At 39.4% G+C, this 17,810-nt stretch overlaps 1 protein-coding gene across 3 annotated transcripts in view; it reads left to right on the forward strand.

Annotated features, from left to right (window-relative positions):
- Positions 1 to 17,810, forward strand: part of nup214 (nucleoporin 214) — a 42,283-nt gene that overhangs the window by 5,161 nt on the left and 19,312 nt on the right. For all 3 annotated transcript variants that reach the window (XM_012868962.3, XM_012868963.3, XM_012868965.3), the window contains exons 8-19: positions 21 to 127; positions 260 to 326; positions 1,981 to 2,104; positions 6,805 to 6,963; positions 8,316 to 8,772; positions 8,872 to 8,999; positions 9,108 to 9,193; positions 10,745 to 10,828; positions 15,087 to 15,236; positions 17,153 to 17,311; positions 17,428 to 17,531; positions 17,620 to 17,799. In XM_012868962.3, the coding sequence (XP_012724416.2) occupies positions 21 to 127; positions 260 to 326; positions 1,981 to 2,104; positions 6,805 to 6,963; positions 8,316 to 8,772; positions 8,872 to 8,999; positions 9,108 to 9,193; positions 10,745 to 10,828; positions 15,087 to 15,236; positions 17,153 to 17,311; positions 17,428 to 17,531; positions 17,620 to 17,799 (1,805 nt within the window). The remainder of the gene's footprint in view (positions 1 to 20; positions 128 to 259; positions 327 to 1,980; positions 2,105 to 6,804; positions 6,964 to 8,315; positions 8,773 to 8,871; positions 9,000 to 9,107; positions 9,194 to 10,744; positions 10,829 to 15,086; positions 15,237 to 17,152; positions 17,312 to 17,427; positions 17,532 to 17,619; positions 17,800 to 17,810) is intronic.

A 17,810-nucleotide genomic window follows, 5' to 3' on the forward strand; every position in this document is an offset into this window, starting at 1 on the left:
CACCTGTTTAATTTCTTCAGAAAAAGGATGAGAAGGTGGAGCCCAAGTATCTGAACTTCGGTGAGAGTGTTTATGGCAGCTGTACAGAGCGACAGCATCACTACTTCCTCAGTCACATAGAAGACTGGTAAGTGACGGCACAATTTGTTAGGCCTATAATAAAAAGTCTCCCCTTTTACCGAAATATTTGCTGTTTGTTGAACTTCATTTTTGTGCCAAATTGATGGTTTTGCTTCGATTTTACTATTTCTTTTTAAAGGGGTCTTGTTTTAGCTGCATCAGCAGCGTCTATTGAGGTCAGCGTCACTGCAAGACAGGATGACAAGGTATGTAGCTGGAAAAGAAACAGTGTAAACCTTTTTAATCGGTTTTGAATATAGAAACAAATGGAATATATTTCAACTCAATCCTTTGCTTCATTGTCTGAAGTAAATCAAAAAAATGTCACGTAGAGTACCGAACATCGCCTCTGGATAAATGTGCTAAAGTACACAGCTCAAAAAGAATTAGAGGTGCACGTCTTAATAAGAGTGTAATATTAAGTCAAACCTGTGGAACATTGATCTGGTCAGCAGAGGGGGTTTGTTGATCAGTGTCAGCGGTTTTGATTTTAATGATTGGTTGCACTAAGCAGGCGACAAGAAGACGACCCCAAAAACAGGAAGGGTTTTACAGATGGAGGCCACACATCTTTTTCCATCCTCATTTTTGTTATTTTTTTTTTACTTCTTTTTAGTGGTTTTGTGGTTTATGAAAGTCAATGTCATTGCTGGTAGCTTCAAAGCAAAAAGGGAACTAAAAGTTGAATAAGAATTTGTTGAAATTAGTATATTCTCCCATGATTTGAGCAGATAAATAAGACTATTTTCCAATGAAATGTGTATATTTTACCCCAAAAATAAGATAATTAGATATCCTGCTCTTGAAATAAGATGATGGAGATGAATTGTTCTTATTTTAAGGGCAAAAATCTTATTCCATTGGCAGATCATCTGATTTACCTGCTTAAATCAAGGAAAAACACACTAATTTCAAGAAAATTGTACTTGCGTTTAGTTCCCTTATTGCAGTGTTGAGACGATACATGGAGCCTACAGAGGTTGCACAGACAGTCTAACTCCACCAGGATGGTACACCCATGGAGGGGATGTGCAGTCCTGACTGGCATTAGAGATTGGGATGAACTCCTCAGACCCTTGGTGCAGTGGGTTCTGCTTTCCTCCTGCAGCATGATGATGCCTGCCCTCGTGGCAATAGTTTGCAGGGAGCTCTTGGAGGATGAAGGAATTGATACTGTCTGGCCTCCCCACTCCTCTGATCTAAATCCCAGAGAACGTCACGTTTAGACCATCAGGCGTCAACTCAGACTGTCCAGGAGCTCAGTGCTGCACTGGTCAAGCTCTAGGAGGAGAAACCTCTGGACACCATCCATAATCTCATAAGGAGCATGCACCAACATTGTCTGGCAAGCATACAAGCATTTGGGGCGGGCTTACAAACTACTAAGTAGCATTTTTGAGTTGCTGCAGTGACATTTTAGCCTGCTACATCAGTTTTTTCACTTTCACTTCAGAGTAAGCCCTCTGTGGGTTGTTTTTCATTTTTATCAAATGATGCAGTATTGTTTTGTTCCTTACGCTTTACCCACCCCACTCTATATCGGTATGGATCTCCAGCTTGAGCGTTTTTCTTCAATTTAGATCTAATGTGTTCCTTTTTGAGGAGTCTATATCTATAATTAACAAAATACAATATCTCATTTTCCAAGTATATAGAGTTTGCAAGTTAGAATTGAGGATTTAGCTTAACTATAGCAGTAACTGATGAGTTAATTAGAGCCAAATTTACTAACAAAATATGTTAACTTCACTTAGATTTGATTGGCTAGGTATTTAAAACCCTTGTGAAATGTCTGATAAGAGCTTGGATGGTTCCTGCTCTTGTCTTCTGATGTTTTTTTGTCTGTTTGTTTGTTTCTAGATGTGGGAGGTTTGGCTCCTAGAAGATGCTAGTAGAGCAGAACTTCCAGTGACAGAGACAAATGACGACACTCTGCCCCTTGGCTTAGCTATAGACTACACAAGCCAGCAAGAGATCCAAATCAGTAAGTGTGTTTAACTTTTAAATTACGTCTTATCTGGACAAAACTGAACAGAAGTTATCAAAAAGACAAAACAAAACTGAAGGATGCCAAGTCATTAATTCAGAGTTGTTTTTTTCAACTGGTTTAGCATTGAATAAAAAACGACGTTGGTAAACATTGCTGCTAAACATAAACTCTTATTTAAAGAAATATGTTTAAATTGGTGTGACGGGCTGGCGACCTGTCCAGGGTGTACCAGCGACCCTCCATGGATAAGGGGTTATAGACGATGAATATTTAAATTAGATTGAATAAACATTTCTGAAATCTTTTTTTTAAAAACCTAACTTATTTAACAGAAGGTGAGAGAGGTTTTTACAAAGACACCAGGCCCTTGTGGAAGAAAAGCTTTTGTTAAATTATTTACGAATTCGCAGAGCAAAGTAACATTGTTAGCCTCATTATACATGAATTCAGTTCATTTCTAATTTAGACAGAATTAATAATTTCCAGTGTAAGACAATTCAATTCTTAGTCAAATATATAGAATGCAATATTTATAGATTAAAAGTCAGCAAAGTCAATCCTCTAATCCAAATTCCTAAAAGTCGTCAACTTTGTTTAATAATCATGTTCCCTGATTGATTTGCATTGGGTTGAGCACACCTCACCTCCACATCTCTGTAAAGTCAGCGTAAAGCTTTTAGTAGAAAGCAGTTTGCACGTGCTAATTGACGTACTAATACATACTCGCAGCCGCTTCATCCATTATTACTTTAATGTTGCTGACAATATAGACCCAGCTGATACTTTTCTGTAATGAATGAAATGGCTACAGATGAAATGTGACTAAGCCAGCAGGAAGCGAGCATCGTTAAGGAGAAACTAACATTGTTGCCTTCATTAGTCTGTTGGTCTGTTTTAAGGAGATAAGGCACAATTGATATCTGAAAAAGTTATCTTGTTTCCAATCCAACTTAGTTTTTAGAGCCTTTAAAACACAACAGCAGACCAAAGTGCTGTGCAGAGTTAAAGTGAAATACTGCTCAGACAGGACAAAAATCCAGTTTAAATCAACAAATAAAAACATAGCAAGATGCATAAAATCAGATAAAATTACCAAGACACCAAAAACAATACAACAAAATAAAATCCAATATAAAATAAGCTTTTTAAAAAGTGTTAAATGCTGAAGACACCCCCCACCCCATCCAAAACCATCCAAACATTTAAAAGCTAATAAAATAATTTTATAAAGGGGTTCAAACCACAAGATGCGAGCTAGAGGACATGTGAAGGTAAGCTAATGCTACTGAATGCTAGCTTGCCATAATATAGTGCTCATGTACAAGAAGTCCAAAAAAAGGTTAAAAAATAAAACTGGACAATTTCTGAAGCTGAAGACGTTTCACTTCCCATCCAGGAAGCTTTGTTGGTTCAAAATGTCTGGAGTAGTGTGGAGCTCCAAGCTTTATAGACCTGCTGGCTTAGAGCTTGGGTTCACATGTAGATGAACCCGGAACGGATCGGCCCTACGATGCCTGGCTCACAGGAGGAATGTTGTGGTCACATGTATGGAGGCGTGAATTGGGGTGAAACTTGGCAGGAATCAAACCTATTGCTGTGTTGTAAGTTTTTGGAAAGTCGAAACCTGAGCCGCCCTCCTCTGTTTATAGTTGTTTTTTTTTTCTCGCTTTACGTAAATGGCTTCCTTCACTCCTCTCTCAAACCATCTGTCTTCAACGCCGTTCATGTTAGCGGTCCCAGCAAGGGGACAGGGTGATACGCCTTAAAAGTAAAATTTGACTTTTGTTATACTGTATCCGATTAATCGATATGTTTTGTGTTTCTAATCCCTCCTTTTCGTTTCACAAAAGAAATTAAACAAATTGTTTTTATCATTTGCTTTCATTTTAAGCATTTTGTCTGGAAATTGACCTGAATTCAAAGTGCAACAAAATACAAACTGTGAAGCATGCTTGTAATACAAGATGGCGGACCTGTCATTGTAAACAATAACAATATAATTGTTTGCTGCTCGTGGTATTAAGCAATGAGCTAAGAACAGAGTTTGCTTGTGTAACTTCAAACTAACGTAAAAACAAGTTAATTATTAAATTAAAAGGTCTCGTCTTATGGTTTTAAAAAAAAAAGGTTTTCTCTTTACAATATTTTGACTATTTATTTTCCTAAACATTGCATGCTATTCTCTTAATGGAAGCCCAATGAGTGTATTTGCAAAATAAAATCACGATTTTCCAAACGTTAAATCTCAATAAATTGTTAATTCGAATTAGTCGATTAAATCGATTTATCGCCCTGCCCTGGTTTCCGGTTTGTTAAATGTGCGTTAAACCACTCCAGAGCAATGCCCCTGATTCCCACCCACTGCTCTGAGATTGCTGCATGTTAAATGCAGCTGTGAAATCCCAAAGCACAAGGGTGACACAGTTACCTGAGTCGGTACCTAAAATAATATTGTTAAAAACCTTTAAAAGACTCGACTCAGTGCTGTGGTGAGTTTTAAAACCGGATTGAAGAACTTAAAGAATGCTATGCTCCTCAAAGAGTCATCTGAACGTGTAATACTGTTTGTATGAACAAATGTATAAGGAACACATTATTTACTGCATGGCAGAACTACCTAGATGTCAAATATATAGTATGTATGGTGTCTAAGTAACTTTTACATGCCTTTTTAATGAGCAAGTTGCAATTCTGAGAATTTACTCAGTAAGAAATTTGGATCGGTGTCTAAAACAAAGAAGAAAATCTTTATCTGGGCGACTCCACAAACAGAGGCTTGCATTTTATCTCCGTCTCGAGGCTGCGCAAAAAATAACAATGGAGAAGAGAGCTCTGTAAACAAAAGAGACTTCCAGCAGAATCCAGCGACTCACGATGGGCGTTCATCTGCCTTCATCGACTGGAGGGTTACAGTGCAGGAAAAGCACACAGACAAAAAGGAAAAAAATAAAATAAAATCCCGTAAACAACGGGAGGGGGAAGAGGCGCTCAGAATTGAGTGTGGCGTTTCCCCGCCGTCTCATAGTCACCCCAATCCGACACGGCTACACGTAAAAATCACAAAGGAAAGTTTAAGGCTCTTCTTATAGGTGATGTTAGTGTTAACCGAGGGTTTGTGTCACAAGAATCAATCTGCGAAGGCTCTGCCGCCTCCTCCTCCTCTCTTAGAAACTCTGCAAACTCCTTCGATTTGATCTCTTGTGCGGCAATCCGCCGTCTCGTCGTTTTCACCCTTTTGAAACGTGTTTGCCGAACACACCTCTATCGATCAGACGAAACCTGAAATCTATCGGGCGGCTTTGTGCGCGCAGCCTTACCGCTGCAGTGCTCCGTCGCAGCGTGTGTAAGGAATAGTGATAAGCTCCTGTCTCGGCGTGCCGCTTCATCCTAAAGCGGCCCAGTCTGGCAGACATTCACGTACACTTGCTGCTGTTGTCTGGTCACATCTCCCCTTGTTCACGTCCAGAACTTCCTCCCTGTCGAGGAAAAGAACTGCGATCTGAGCAACATTATCACATGATTGTAGGCTCATCCAAACCTTGATCTCGAGGGAGGCATTAGGTAGGAAGAGGGAGGGGCGGGGAGGGGAGGGGGGGTAACAGCAGAGTTATCTGGAGAGAACAAATGTACTCATTAGAATGGCTCAGACAAGCTATAGGACCAAAACAAACAACAAAGCCCAGACGATCCTAAAGCAGAATGCTGATGAGCTTTACTGTGTTTCTCATCCCACCAGCCCTCATTTCACCCTTTTTGCTTCCCAAATACCTTAAACTTTACTTTGGTGACCAAGAAGGTTTTGTTTTTTTATTTGGGGTCAGTGTTTTAAAGTGTTTTGTGTTTGTGGGATGCAAAAAAAAAATGCAAGATAATTAAAAAAAAATAATGCAGCTATTCACCGAGAGGGCGGTAATTATTGCCGTCTCTTGAGTCTTACGTTCTTTCCTGATCTATCCGAAAGCACGAGTCTCAATTTCAACCGATCGATATCAAACGCGGGTTACAAATCCTGAATTTTCATCAGTCGACGTTGGTTTAAGGCTTGATTTCTGGCGTTTGGGCTGCAGCCAGAACAATGCAAGATTTTTGTAAGTGTGGAGAAGTGGGTGTGAGGAGCTGAAAAAGGTTTGAAGGCACGGAAAGAAGAGAAACACAGTGGGCTGTGTTTTACAAAATCAAGCATCTTAAGATTGTTCTTTAAGCTTGACTGTTGAGTGCCTTTTTTTTTTTTTTTTTTTTACTGAACGCTGGGCGAAAGGAGCCAAGGTCGTGAGATGAGTGTGCTGCATTCGTGAGCAAATGTTCTCATGAATTTTACACTTAAGGTGACAAACAGCAGTTTGTCTTCATTGCTCACAGCATCAAAAAAAGAAAAAAGAAACGGCTCCTAATGTCTCTTGTAAATGTGATTAGTGTAAAGCGCAAATTATTTCTCTTTACAATCTATATAAATGTCTATTGTTGATTAGATCTTTAATTTATAGACACTTTATAGTCTCTTGCCAAAGAGCTATAAAGATTCTCCTTGACTCCCTGATTAGTGAAAGGATGCTAGCTGTACGAGGGGTGATGAGGCAGAGTGGACTGCATACATTTTTTTTTTTTTTTCTTAGACCAAAAGTGTTGTTTAACATTTTTATTTGAGCTATATGTTGTGTACACAAACAATCTTACTGTTCTCTATGCTCTCAAAGGTGAGGAGAAGACCTTGCCTCCAGCCCCCACAATGCTAATGCTGTCCACAGAGGGACTAATTTGCCCGTTTGCTCTTCTCAACCTGAATCCTGGGGTCAAGCAGCTTGTCTCACCACCTGCTACCATCGCCCTGGAAGGAGAGAGACAGCCACAGCCAGGTAAGACACGTCTGGTGTGCAACCTCTACAGGTAATCAGCGAATGTGAAAAACCATGGATATTAAAAAGGAGGGCCCGGTTTGGTCGCCACTAGCGGTGAACCCCACTAGAGATGTTCCATCCAGGGTTTTCGGGCCCCTATCTGATCTGCTGGTACCAACGTTTTCCCATCCAGAGTCTTTTACACTGCTCAGTTTATTAAGAGGCTGTGTCTCTATGTATAGACTAGGTCAGGGGTCTCCAACCTGTGGCTCTTTGGACCTTCTACAGTGGCTCTTAATAACTTTGGCTACAATTTATATTTTTATTATGGTTTTTAAATGTAATAATGATAATAAATGCAGTTTTTTTGGAATGATTGCTTTAAATTTTCACAACAGAATGATGCTAAAAGTGCCAGTAATATTTCATTTTAAATCAATATTTCCTCATTGTGCTGGAAACTGATTTTTTTTTATTTATTTTTTTACATCATCATTCACATATATCAACATCCCGTCCATCCTCCTTTTTTTAAACCTCAAAATAGACATAAAAGGCAGTTTCTTTAACAATGACAACATATTTCCTACAGTAGATCTTTATCAAAAATTATAACTCGTCTTTTTTTCAAAAGGCCAGGCAACATTTGCAGCTCTGAAGGAGTTTAATTCAAGTGGACTGAAGGCAAAATGGCTCTTTAGACTGTAAAGGTTGCAGACTCCTGGACTAGGTATATAGTGACCGACTGTCATTTTAAAATGGGCAACTGCCAATTATGGAGGCAGGAGGGGTGATTGCTGCAAACTCAAGTGGCTCAGTGTGGTCGTCTGGGTTTCGACAGACAACCTTTCAGCAACCTTTTCAGTGTTGACTATTGTTTTATTAGTTGCAGATATATAACTAAACTGCATTAAATTGAACATATTTCAACCTAAATTTCCACCAACTATGACTTGCAGCAATACACCCCACAGCGTTTGGATTGATGGACGGATCAGTGGCCTCAGCCTGTTATCCAGCCCAACATCGTTGTCTGGATCTGGTTCAGTACCATTATTGGATCCAGTCGGCACCCTCTCTAAACTCCAGATTTGTCCTCATCCAAATGTGTTTAACACAATTTCTGTCTTCTTGGGACAATAAATGTCAAATAAAAGTTGGAGTCTACGGTCAATTATTTTAGTTTTATTTGTTTGAAACGGACAACTGTACGCATTAAACATGTAAACACTAAGACGTTTATAGCCACGGCTAATTTGCAATGTCTGTCCGTAGTAGAGCCTTTAAAAACAACAAAAAAAGAAGAAAACGGGTTCAGCTTGCGATGAGCTCCACTTCAACCTGTTTTCTGTTTTTTGTTTTTTACCCAGGTTCCTTTGCTGCCCAACCCGCCAAACCCGCTCCCTCGGTCGTCTCTGCTGCTGCATCTTTCCCAAACATCGCTCCTACATCGCTCTCTTCCTCTTCATCTGCTCCTCCTGCCGCCCCTTCCTCCTCCGTCCCATTCAGCTTTGTCGCTGCGACTCCCGTTTCCTCGTCTTCGTCGGGATTTTCCTTCACGGTTCCGACCACTTATTCCACCACCTCGACCACACCGGCGTTCTCCATCGGGGGTTCTGGACCTTTTGGCTCAGCATCCTCAAGCTTTTCTTTTGCTTCCAAGCCCCCCTCTGAAACTCCCTCTGCTCCTTCAGCGTTTTCATTCAGCAGCCCCTCCATTAAGCCCGCAGCAGTACCAGCCCTGACTCCGACTCCGACTCCAGCGCCAACCCCTCAGAGCCTCCCCCCTGCCTCCCTTCCTACTGTCAAATTAAATCTAAACGACAGGTACACACCTACTTTGCTTTACTTAATCGTACTAAGAACATTTTATTATTTTTAGGTGTTAATAAATGGATACATAAAAGTTGTTTTCTGTCCTTTTAGATTTTCATCAGTGGAGAGTCCAGCACCGAATTTCTCCTTTAATTCCTCGCTGCCCAAAGTGTCTGTTTCCAGTGCCGGGACAGCAGGCACCCTTTCACTGCCAGCCACTAAGCCTCCAGTTGTATTAAGTAAGGAGATTAACTGTAGATGTGTTTGTAAATCAGATTTTTGTTTGTATTTAAATCACAGTACTCGTGGCATGGGTGTTTATTTATATAAATCAATTGTTTTCTCAGCCCCAGTGCGCCCAGTTCAGACGGGCACACCTCCCACCGCTGTCCAGAAACCCGCTCCCGCTACGGGTCGGGCCCAACCTCCCCAGGTACTTTCTTTTTGTTGTAAAGATACCGCACTGTTCACTTGTTGCTGTTTTTATTTTTTATTTTTTTATAGGTGTTGAGTTTAGATTTTTGTCTACTTGACTAAATGGTAAAAAAATATTATAGTTTGAATCTTTGAAAGTAAAACTCACCTTGCAAGGTTTGACTGATTAAACTTATTCTGGTAACTTGGTCATCTTTCATCTAACGCTTTTCAACATAAACGTTTTAATAAAAACTTTATAAAAGCTACTATTCCTCTGTTATACAGTAATCGTTTATGTCATCACAGCAATCAGACTTTTATTCGTAGGGCTGCTACAGAACTTTTTTTTTTTTTTTTTGTACCACAAAGGTACTGCAGCCGTCTGAGAGGTCCGCCCCAGTCTCTGCTTTAGGCTGTGGATTGTTACCTTGCTGAAAAGTTGAAGATGTTTTGTTTCCCCTAAACGTTTTATGTTGCGTTTAAACAAAGCACTTTTCCCTTTTTAAAGAAACATTCGCAGAGATGGCTTCATGTTGCCATTTCATTAAAAAAAAAAAAAACACCTCCGAGGCTTTGCTTTGTCTTTTTTCTTTCTCAATCTTCTTGGAAAAAAAAACAAATCCATTCTAATCAATTGTTTCTCATAAAGCAAAGTTAGTCTTTTATTGTGTTTTTCTATTCATTACTCACTCTCTTAGAATGATGAATGTGAATTAAAAGAACAGGCATGGGGCAGTGCGATCATTTCGAGTTTGTTTTCAAACAAAAATGCACTTCTAGGAGTTTTAAAAGCAAGAAATATTCCTACTGTTGCTAAAATAACATGTTATGGTTAATATAACATCAAACATGTTTATAGCGTTGATTCATATACTTAAGCAGAACTTTAGTAGTAGTTTTTATGCACTTATTGTTCAGAATATGATTCCTTCTTATACTTTTATGGAAAACGATAATTTTGTTAAACAGGTTTGTTCATCTCTTTTTGCTGTTTCATTACCTATTAGATGGATCATAAAATCAGAACTGGGTTTTAACACTGGGTAGCAGTTGTTTCTGCTGTGTTGCTGTAGATTTAATAGAGGATTTTTATTTTTTTTTAACTACCATAAACATTTTGTTTGTGGTTTGATGATATGATGGGATTAGAGCGGCTGTGCAAAAATAGGAATAAACTCTGATAGATATGTTAGCTTTCTATCCGGATGCAACAATGGTTTAAAATCACGTCTTGCATTCGGGGTTTTGGAGGCAACGGTGGAAAAATTAGCAGGGCTGTGATTTCTAACCATGTTTAATCCCTCCTATCGATCCATTTCTGATCATTGAAGTGATTTCAGTGAAGATTAAACTATCAGCAAATGGAGAAAGCTCAACTGCTACGGAACCTTGAGTTCAGTGGTTGCCAGTGGCAACAAAGTGAGACTGTCAGCAAGGCAAGAAAAGTGTAGCTATATTAGATGTAGTCTGATAATTGTTTTTTTTTTTCTCCTCAAACAGCAGTGCTTTTTTTTTAAGCTTAGGAGGAAGAGACTGTAAATAATAATTTCTTGATATTATTATCCAGGCAACTGTTAGCATGAAGAGCCTGGAGAAACAGCTACAGCAGAAGAAGGAGTCTGATCCTATTATGACTGGTATTCTGGAGGAGGTAAGCTGCGTTAACCTGTCAATACTGACCTGTTTTAGGTTTTACTTCCCAGATAGTGCCACTGTTGTTGCCTGAACAATTGAGACAACACTTTAAAGTTCAAACCTGGCCTGATTTGATGACAGAATTATTAAATGGAGCTAATTAGCTACTTACCGAAAAACATGACAATGGGGTTTTACCCATCACATTTCTATAACGACTAGACTAAATAGACTGTAACCACCTGTTAGGATGTCAGTGAACAATCATGAGGGGCTGGTGAAGCTTTCAAAAATATCCCCCATTCAGAATGGTGAGTGGCCTGTTATGTTCACTATATTAGACAGAAAACACTCTACGCCTCATATTAAATCTGCTTTTGTAGTTACTGCAAAACAAATTGCACAGTTTTTTGTGAAGAGACTGAAGCTTCTGGTTTATCCAGCAGTCGATTAGTGAAATGAACAAAAGCCATAAAACAGTGTTTGCAAGCAAAACAATACGTGCCGTTTCTTTGGGCAAATGTAGATATGTATTAAATCACGGCTGGGAACTTCTTTCAGCGGACAGGTACAGAGCCAGCAAAGTGTTTACTCATCAGCTTCAATGGTCTATTGATTTTTGGGACACATTTGGACTGTTCTGTTTAGGGGTCAAAATATTATTAGTTAATATACAACTAAAATGGATCTTAAAAACAAGTTTGATTTTTTTCTATAGATTTGTACTACTCTAAACAGGATAAAAACCATTCATATAGGCTTAAACATAACAAAAAAACATAACAAAAATCAACCCCATCAACCTTGAACTGCTGTCCCCACGCAAGTTGCAGAGACACCACACTTATTGGACTCAGGAACAAATGTCTGGTGTAATTCTGACAAGACATTTCACCTGTGTGATAAACGGTAGGGCTCATTTAAATCGGTTGCTTTTCCTGCCAGCAGCTATGATGTTAAGCACTGTCCATAAATGATCAGTAAGGTTGAAGTCTGTAGCCTTTCAAGAAGTTAAATGTTCGCTGGGTTTATCCAATCCACAACCAGTTTTGTTGTGTGTTTGGGATCATTATCTAGTCTAACTAGGGCTGGACGATATAGAAAAAAAGCTTATCGTTAAAAAAAAAATGCATATTGATCGATATCGATAATTATTGAAAATATTTAAAATATTTTACTGTTATGTGCAGCTCTGCCTGGACATTTTATGATATTGCTAAATTATTTAATTTTAATAAAGAACATAAACATAGAATTCCAATTAAATCTTTATTTAACCAACTTTTTTAACCATAACAGAATTTTAAAAATAAAAATAGAAAAATAACTTAAGAGACCTGAGTTATGTTATTAAATACTGACAAAGAATAAACTAAAGTGACCAGTAAAATGACCTAAATAAATAAAATAGCCTATTTAGGTGGGAACAGTACACTAGTTACTTCTCAGGTTTCATAATTGAGAGGCTGACGCAGGGCTGAGGTCTGAGGTTGTGACGTGTAAGGACGCAGACTGCAGCTCATTTTGCACTGATTCCCTCCATTAGTTGCACAATTTAGGGAGCGCTGTTAGAGAAACTTGCGTCCCGTAACTTTATATCATGGATCAAGAGTGGCGAGTAGTTGTTTGGGGGCGGCACTTTGTGACGGCGTGCCTGGGTCTGCGATTTGATTGGTCGAGAGGAAGTTGCGACTGTAGCATCACCTAATATGATAGGCTGAAAGGAAGGAAGGAAGGAAAACTCTCTATCGAAGTTTTATCGACCCTTTTTTTTCCCTATCGCGCCACACGTCTATCGATCAATATATATTGTTATTGAATTATCATCCAGCCCTAAGTCTGACCACCCTGTCAAACTTTCAAAATATTTAGAGGTAGTCCTCATCCTTCCTTATTCCATCTACTTTGTGCAATCCACCAGTACAACAGACAGCAAGACAACCCCAAGAGAAGGGTATAACTGCAGAGCGTAAGAACGCCCCCACTGTCGGAACGCCCACACGCCAACGCTGATTGGTTCGTTGATTTGCCCACTTCAATACATATGTTTTTTCCCTCCATCTCCTTCATTCAGCGGGACGGACGAAAAATGTCCGTCCCGCTGAAAAAATCCGTCCCGACGAAAAAAATCCCTATCGCAGGGTATTAGTTTTACCTAGGGACCACATGTGATTTGTAATAATAACGGCGTTGTATGCAGACAGATATTAACCGGCTCGCGGTGTCAGGAGAAAGCAACAGCGCGAGGACTATTATATGTAGTAGCCTACGATAGAATCCTGTCCTGTCAGGATAAGGGCTTCTACTGGAGAAACACCCCAAATATGCGACTGCACGTTCAAAAATAAAGCTAAAAAAAAAAAAAAAAAAAAAAAAAAACAAACGAAATTTACCAGCGACTGTAGAAAAAAAAAGAAAGCATACAGAGGCAGAGTTGACAGCGCTGCTTCTGTCACACAGCTGCAGCGCAGCGTATTGATTACATGTAATCACAGGTAAAAACCAGATCCGAGCGAGTAGGCGATTGGACATTTTGCTGCATGGAGCCAGGCAAAGTTGGAAAAAAAAATCCGCTTCCTAGCATAAAGCCTGAAAAAGAAGGACAAATATGCGTGTGGGGCATTCAAAATCCGGACTGTCACCTGCCTTTCAACGGACGAAAGCTTCGGATGCTTTTGTATAACTCTGCAATATTTTTCAATGTATGGTTTGTTTAATAAAAAACAAGTGTCCTAGTGTCCTTTTATTTGCGCACCCATAAGCGGAGCAAAAATCGGGCATCCTCGGACGGAGCTCTGGAAGTTTGCTTACTTTCAATACAAATTCGAAATAATTTATTAAGTTAGACAATCATTTAATTCAATCAATTGGTCCTATGTAGCCCCTAAAGGGGTGACGTTTTCAGTCAGTTGATTTATCTGGAAAACGGGTGAAAATTCACCGGATTCAGTGTCTGAAAACATAAAGTACATTTTCCTGAATTGACTTGTATTGTGTCTGACTGCACCTTGGTCTGACCTAAGATGGCCGCTCTGTCGGAACGCCCCCAGTCGGAACGCCCCCACAGTCGGAACGCCCCCACAGTCGGAACGCCCCCACAGCTCTGCAGTTACTCCTTACTGAACCCCAAAGCATGATGCAACCATCACCATGCTCGCCAGTTCATACGGTGTTCTTGGTGTGATGAACTCACCTTGAAGCCTCCAAATTTACGTCTTGTCATTGTTGCCAAGTTGCTCAACCTTTTCTCCTCTGATCATGAAGTTTTTGCTGCAGAAATCATTTGGCTGTTGATCACTGATATTCCAGCATCGTTCAGTTGATTGGTTTGAGACTTGGTGTTTGCTAAACATCGGAACATCATAAACTGGTTTTGGCATTACACAGACTAGTCTGATGGGAGAATCTATGGACAACACTCTGATGCAAAGTTCATGGCATAAAATCAACACATATAAATGGAACATCTACCAGTTCTGTTACAATATCCAGTAAAGATTATGTCAGAAGCGAATTGAAAGCTGCAACCAGTGTTTTTTTTTTTATGCTGCCTGTTGACTAATTAAACCAAACATTAGTTGAGGTGGATGTATGTATTTAGGCCTTAACAGCTTAAACACATCAGCAAAAAGTTCAAATCAAGCATTCATGTTAAATATGAGTATATGGAGAAGTTTTATAAATCCCTGAGTAGAGTTACTAAGTATGGTCAGCAACGCTATCTGGTTTGATGTGAAAAATAAAGTAGCAAGGTTGGTAACAAATATATGGTAAAAACTTCCAAATACAAACTGCTCATGGCCTCTTTCATTTTGGTGCTTTCAGCCTTTAGGTTTCATAAACTGACCAGCTATAATACATTTTTATTATTATAGTTATTTGTAGGTGCCTTTCAAGGCATTCAAGGTTGCTGCACAGAAGCAAAGACATAAACCATAGAAATAAGAATCAGAAAATCTACAATAAAATGGCAGAATTCAAAGAAATAAGACTCTAAAGAGAGTTAACTTCATGGAAAAAGACATTGGTCATGAATTAAAGGCCAGTTTAAAAAGACGGGTCTTGTGGTAGGATTTAAACAGGTTCAATGTTGCAGATGTTTGATGTTATGCAAACAATCTGCTTAGAAAGGAATTTTTCCTCAAAAGCTTTTGGAAAATTTGGAAATGTTTCAATATAGTGTTGCATGTTATATGGATGTTAGGTAGCATGTTCCAAACTTAACCAAAGAAACTCTAAGAAATACCTATTTAAATCAATTTTTTTGCCATCAGATTGCACACTTTCAGATGGAGTTGGATGACCTTAAGGCACGCAGCGCCAAGGCCGACTTTAAGGTTGGTACTAACGACGAGATGAAGGAGCTGAGAAAGGAGTCGGAGGACCTCCACATCTTCACCCTGGAAATAAAGGAAACTACAGAGGTAACGCCATGGTTTACACAAATCATTGCTCCGAAAACAGCTGGAGTTGACCTGAAGCCACAAGATCGAGTCCTACATTAATACACAGAAACAAAACTATCAGTTATTATAGTTAACTTTTAGTTTGCCTTTAAAGGAAATAGTTGAAGTGACTTTTGTACTCCCTATATTTCATGTTGACATGCCTGAGCAATAAATCAAGTAATTTGAATTTGCAACTCCTGAAGATTTAATTTTAGATTTATTTATTTTTTAACTTATTTATTTTTGCCAATTCACTCTCCTGGGCTTCCATGAAACTTTGCACTGAATCAGTCCCGAAAAGGGATATTGTTTTGGTAATAACATGCAATGTAGCCTACATATTTAGGAAAATATTGTGTCAAAATTCTCCAAAGAGGAAACCTTTTTACCCTAAGACGTGGCACTTTAATTTATTCATTTACTTATTTTTTTTTAAGTTGATGTGAAGTTACACAAATCAAGTGAAGCCTATACATTTTGTTTATCTTCATTATTTACTATGGCGGGGCCTGCCATCTTGTTATCTAAGCATGTCTTAAAGCTTGTAATAACTTTGACTTCAGGTCAACTCCCAGATGAGATTGTTGAAAAAAAAATTTTTTAATAGGGCTGGGCAACGATTAAAATATTTAATCGCGATTAATCGCACTGATTAATCGCGATTAATCGCATTGTATTTACAAACTCCAAGAATGAATTCAAAAGTAGTGTAAAGAGCACTTTTATTTTAATGTTCTGCTGCCATATGAACAAAAGTGTTGTAACATTTGTAGCACTTATCAGTAACACATATTTAGTGTAAAGCTCAACTTAAACATGTAAAACAAAAAATAGCAATAATAATAAATTAAAGCTTATTGCCACTGACAGGGAATTCTCTTTATGGGGAAAAAATCTACCAAAAACAGGCAATTTCTGAGGTAACCGCAGGGAGCAGCATTATCATTTTATGTTCAATACCAAAGTTTAACTTGGCAGTGGTTACAACTAACTTGTTTCTGTCATATTCCATGCTGGAAGAACTTTAAACTGAAATGCTTGCTAACTCGATATGCTTGCGTTTATTTGACGTTGACACGCGGTTTTTTGTTGTTGCTTTCTCGCGCGCATATAGTGAATGGCAGGGGGAAAACAGGCAAAAATACATGGATACTTTGAAGCGAGAAGCGACTTCACCGACGGCGTCGATGCAGACCCCCCCCCCGCTCCGCTCCGCACAAAACTTGTTCCGGCCGCCAACTCACCGCCTCGCCTCGCCTCGCCTCGCCTAAGCTCGCTCGCGGTACCTGCGGGAAACACCGCCTTCCGCATGTCAGCTGTGTTTTTTTCCGGCCAGCACCTTTCTTCCTCTTTGAATCTGAGGCTGGGCTGACAGCGAGGTTATTGGCGCATTATCGCCACCTACTGTTCTGATTCAAACCCCTACACCGCAGCAACAGACCTTCACAAAATAAAAGCATGTGACCAACATGCGTTAACGCGCGTTAAAGAAAATATCGCCGTTAATAGTCTAATGAGTTAACGCGAAATTAACGCGTTAACTTGCCCAGCCCTAATTTTTAAAAATAGTTTCAGCAATTTGTTTTTATGAAACAAATGGCAAGAAAATCGATTAATCAGATTCAGTAAAAAAAACAAAGGTTTTATTTTTAAGCCATATAGCCCGGCCCTACATGTGTAAAAGTAAGAGAGTATTTTCTTTTATTAATTGTACTATTAAAGCATTGTAATACCTGTAAATAACAAGAAATCAGGTGCTCCCAGCATTATGACAGGTTCACAGCAGCTAAAAAAAATCCCTTTTTGTGTCAATCTCTTTTTAAACTGTTAATTTGCAAAGAAGCAGCACTTTAAAGGTGTAGTCAAGGCTTTTCTTTCTTCTGATTTAAAAGTCTCTCCACGGGGACATTGGCACCCTGAAGACCACTTTACTGGAGGGTTTTGCCGGGGCGGAGGAAGCCAAAACGCAGAGCGAGCTGAGCAAAGACAAAAACTACAGGCAGCTGCTGTACAAAAAACCCCTGGATCCTCGCAGCGAAGCACAGCTCAAGGTGAGATGTGGAATAAAAAAGGAAGCAGTTTCTGTAATAATGAGTACCTATGGGTCAATCTAATTACCTGCATGCCCCTAAAAATGTTGCGGACTTGTTTTTTTTTTCTAACTCAGGAGATCCGTAGACTTTACCAGTACGTCACATTTGCTGTGGAAGATGTTAATGACGTGTTGGATGTGGAATGGGAAAAACACATGGAGAAGAAGAAGAAGCAGAAGTGAGTCTGAAGGATTGCAGACGGTCCCACTTTCTCTTTAAATCTCTAAAAACTGAGAAGATTGTCTGTGCTTGTCGTTTCTCCACAGACACATGGTTGTTCCCGGGCGTGAGGGCCTGTTCGCCACACTGACCAACAACCTGTGCATCATCAACCAGCAAAAGAACCGACTGGACCAGCTTATCCGCGAACTCACGTCTCTGCGCCTTTACAGTAAAAATGCAGCGCCTGCTATTAACCAGAACGTTACAACTGGAACTACAGATGGGTAAGTAATAG

Source organism: Fundulus heteroclitus, chromosome 8 (assembly GCF_011125445.2).
Source record: "Fundulus heteroclitus isolate FHET01 chromosome 8, MU-UCD_Fhet_4.1, whole genome shotgun sequence".
NCBI lineage: Eukaryota > Metazoa > Chordata > Actinopteri > Cyprinodontiformes > Fundulidae > Fundulus > Fundulus heteroclitus.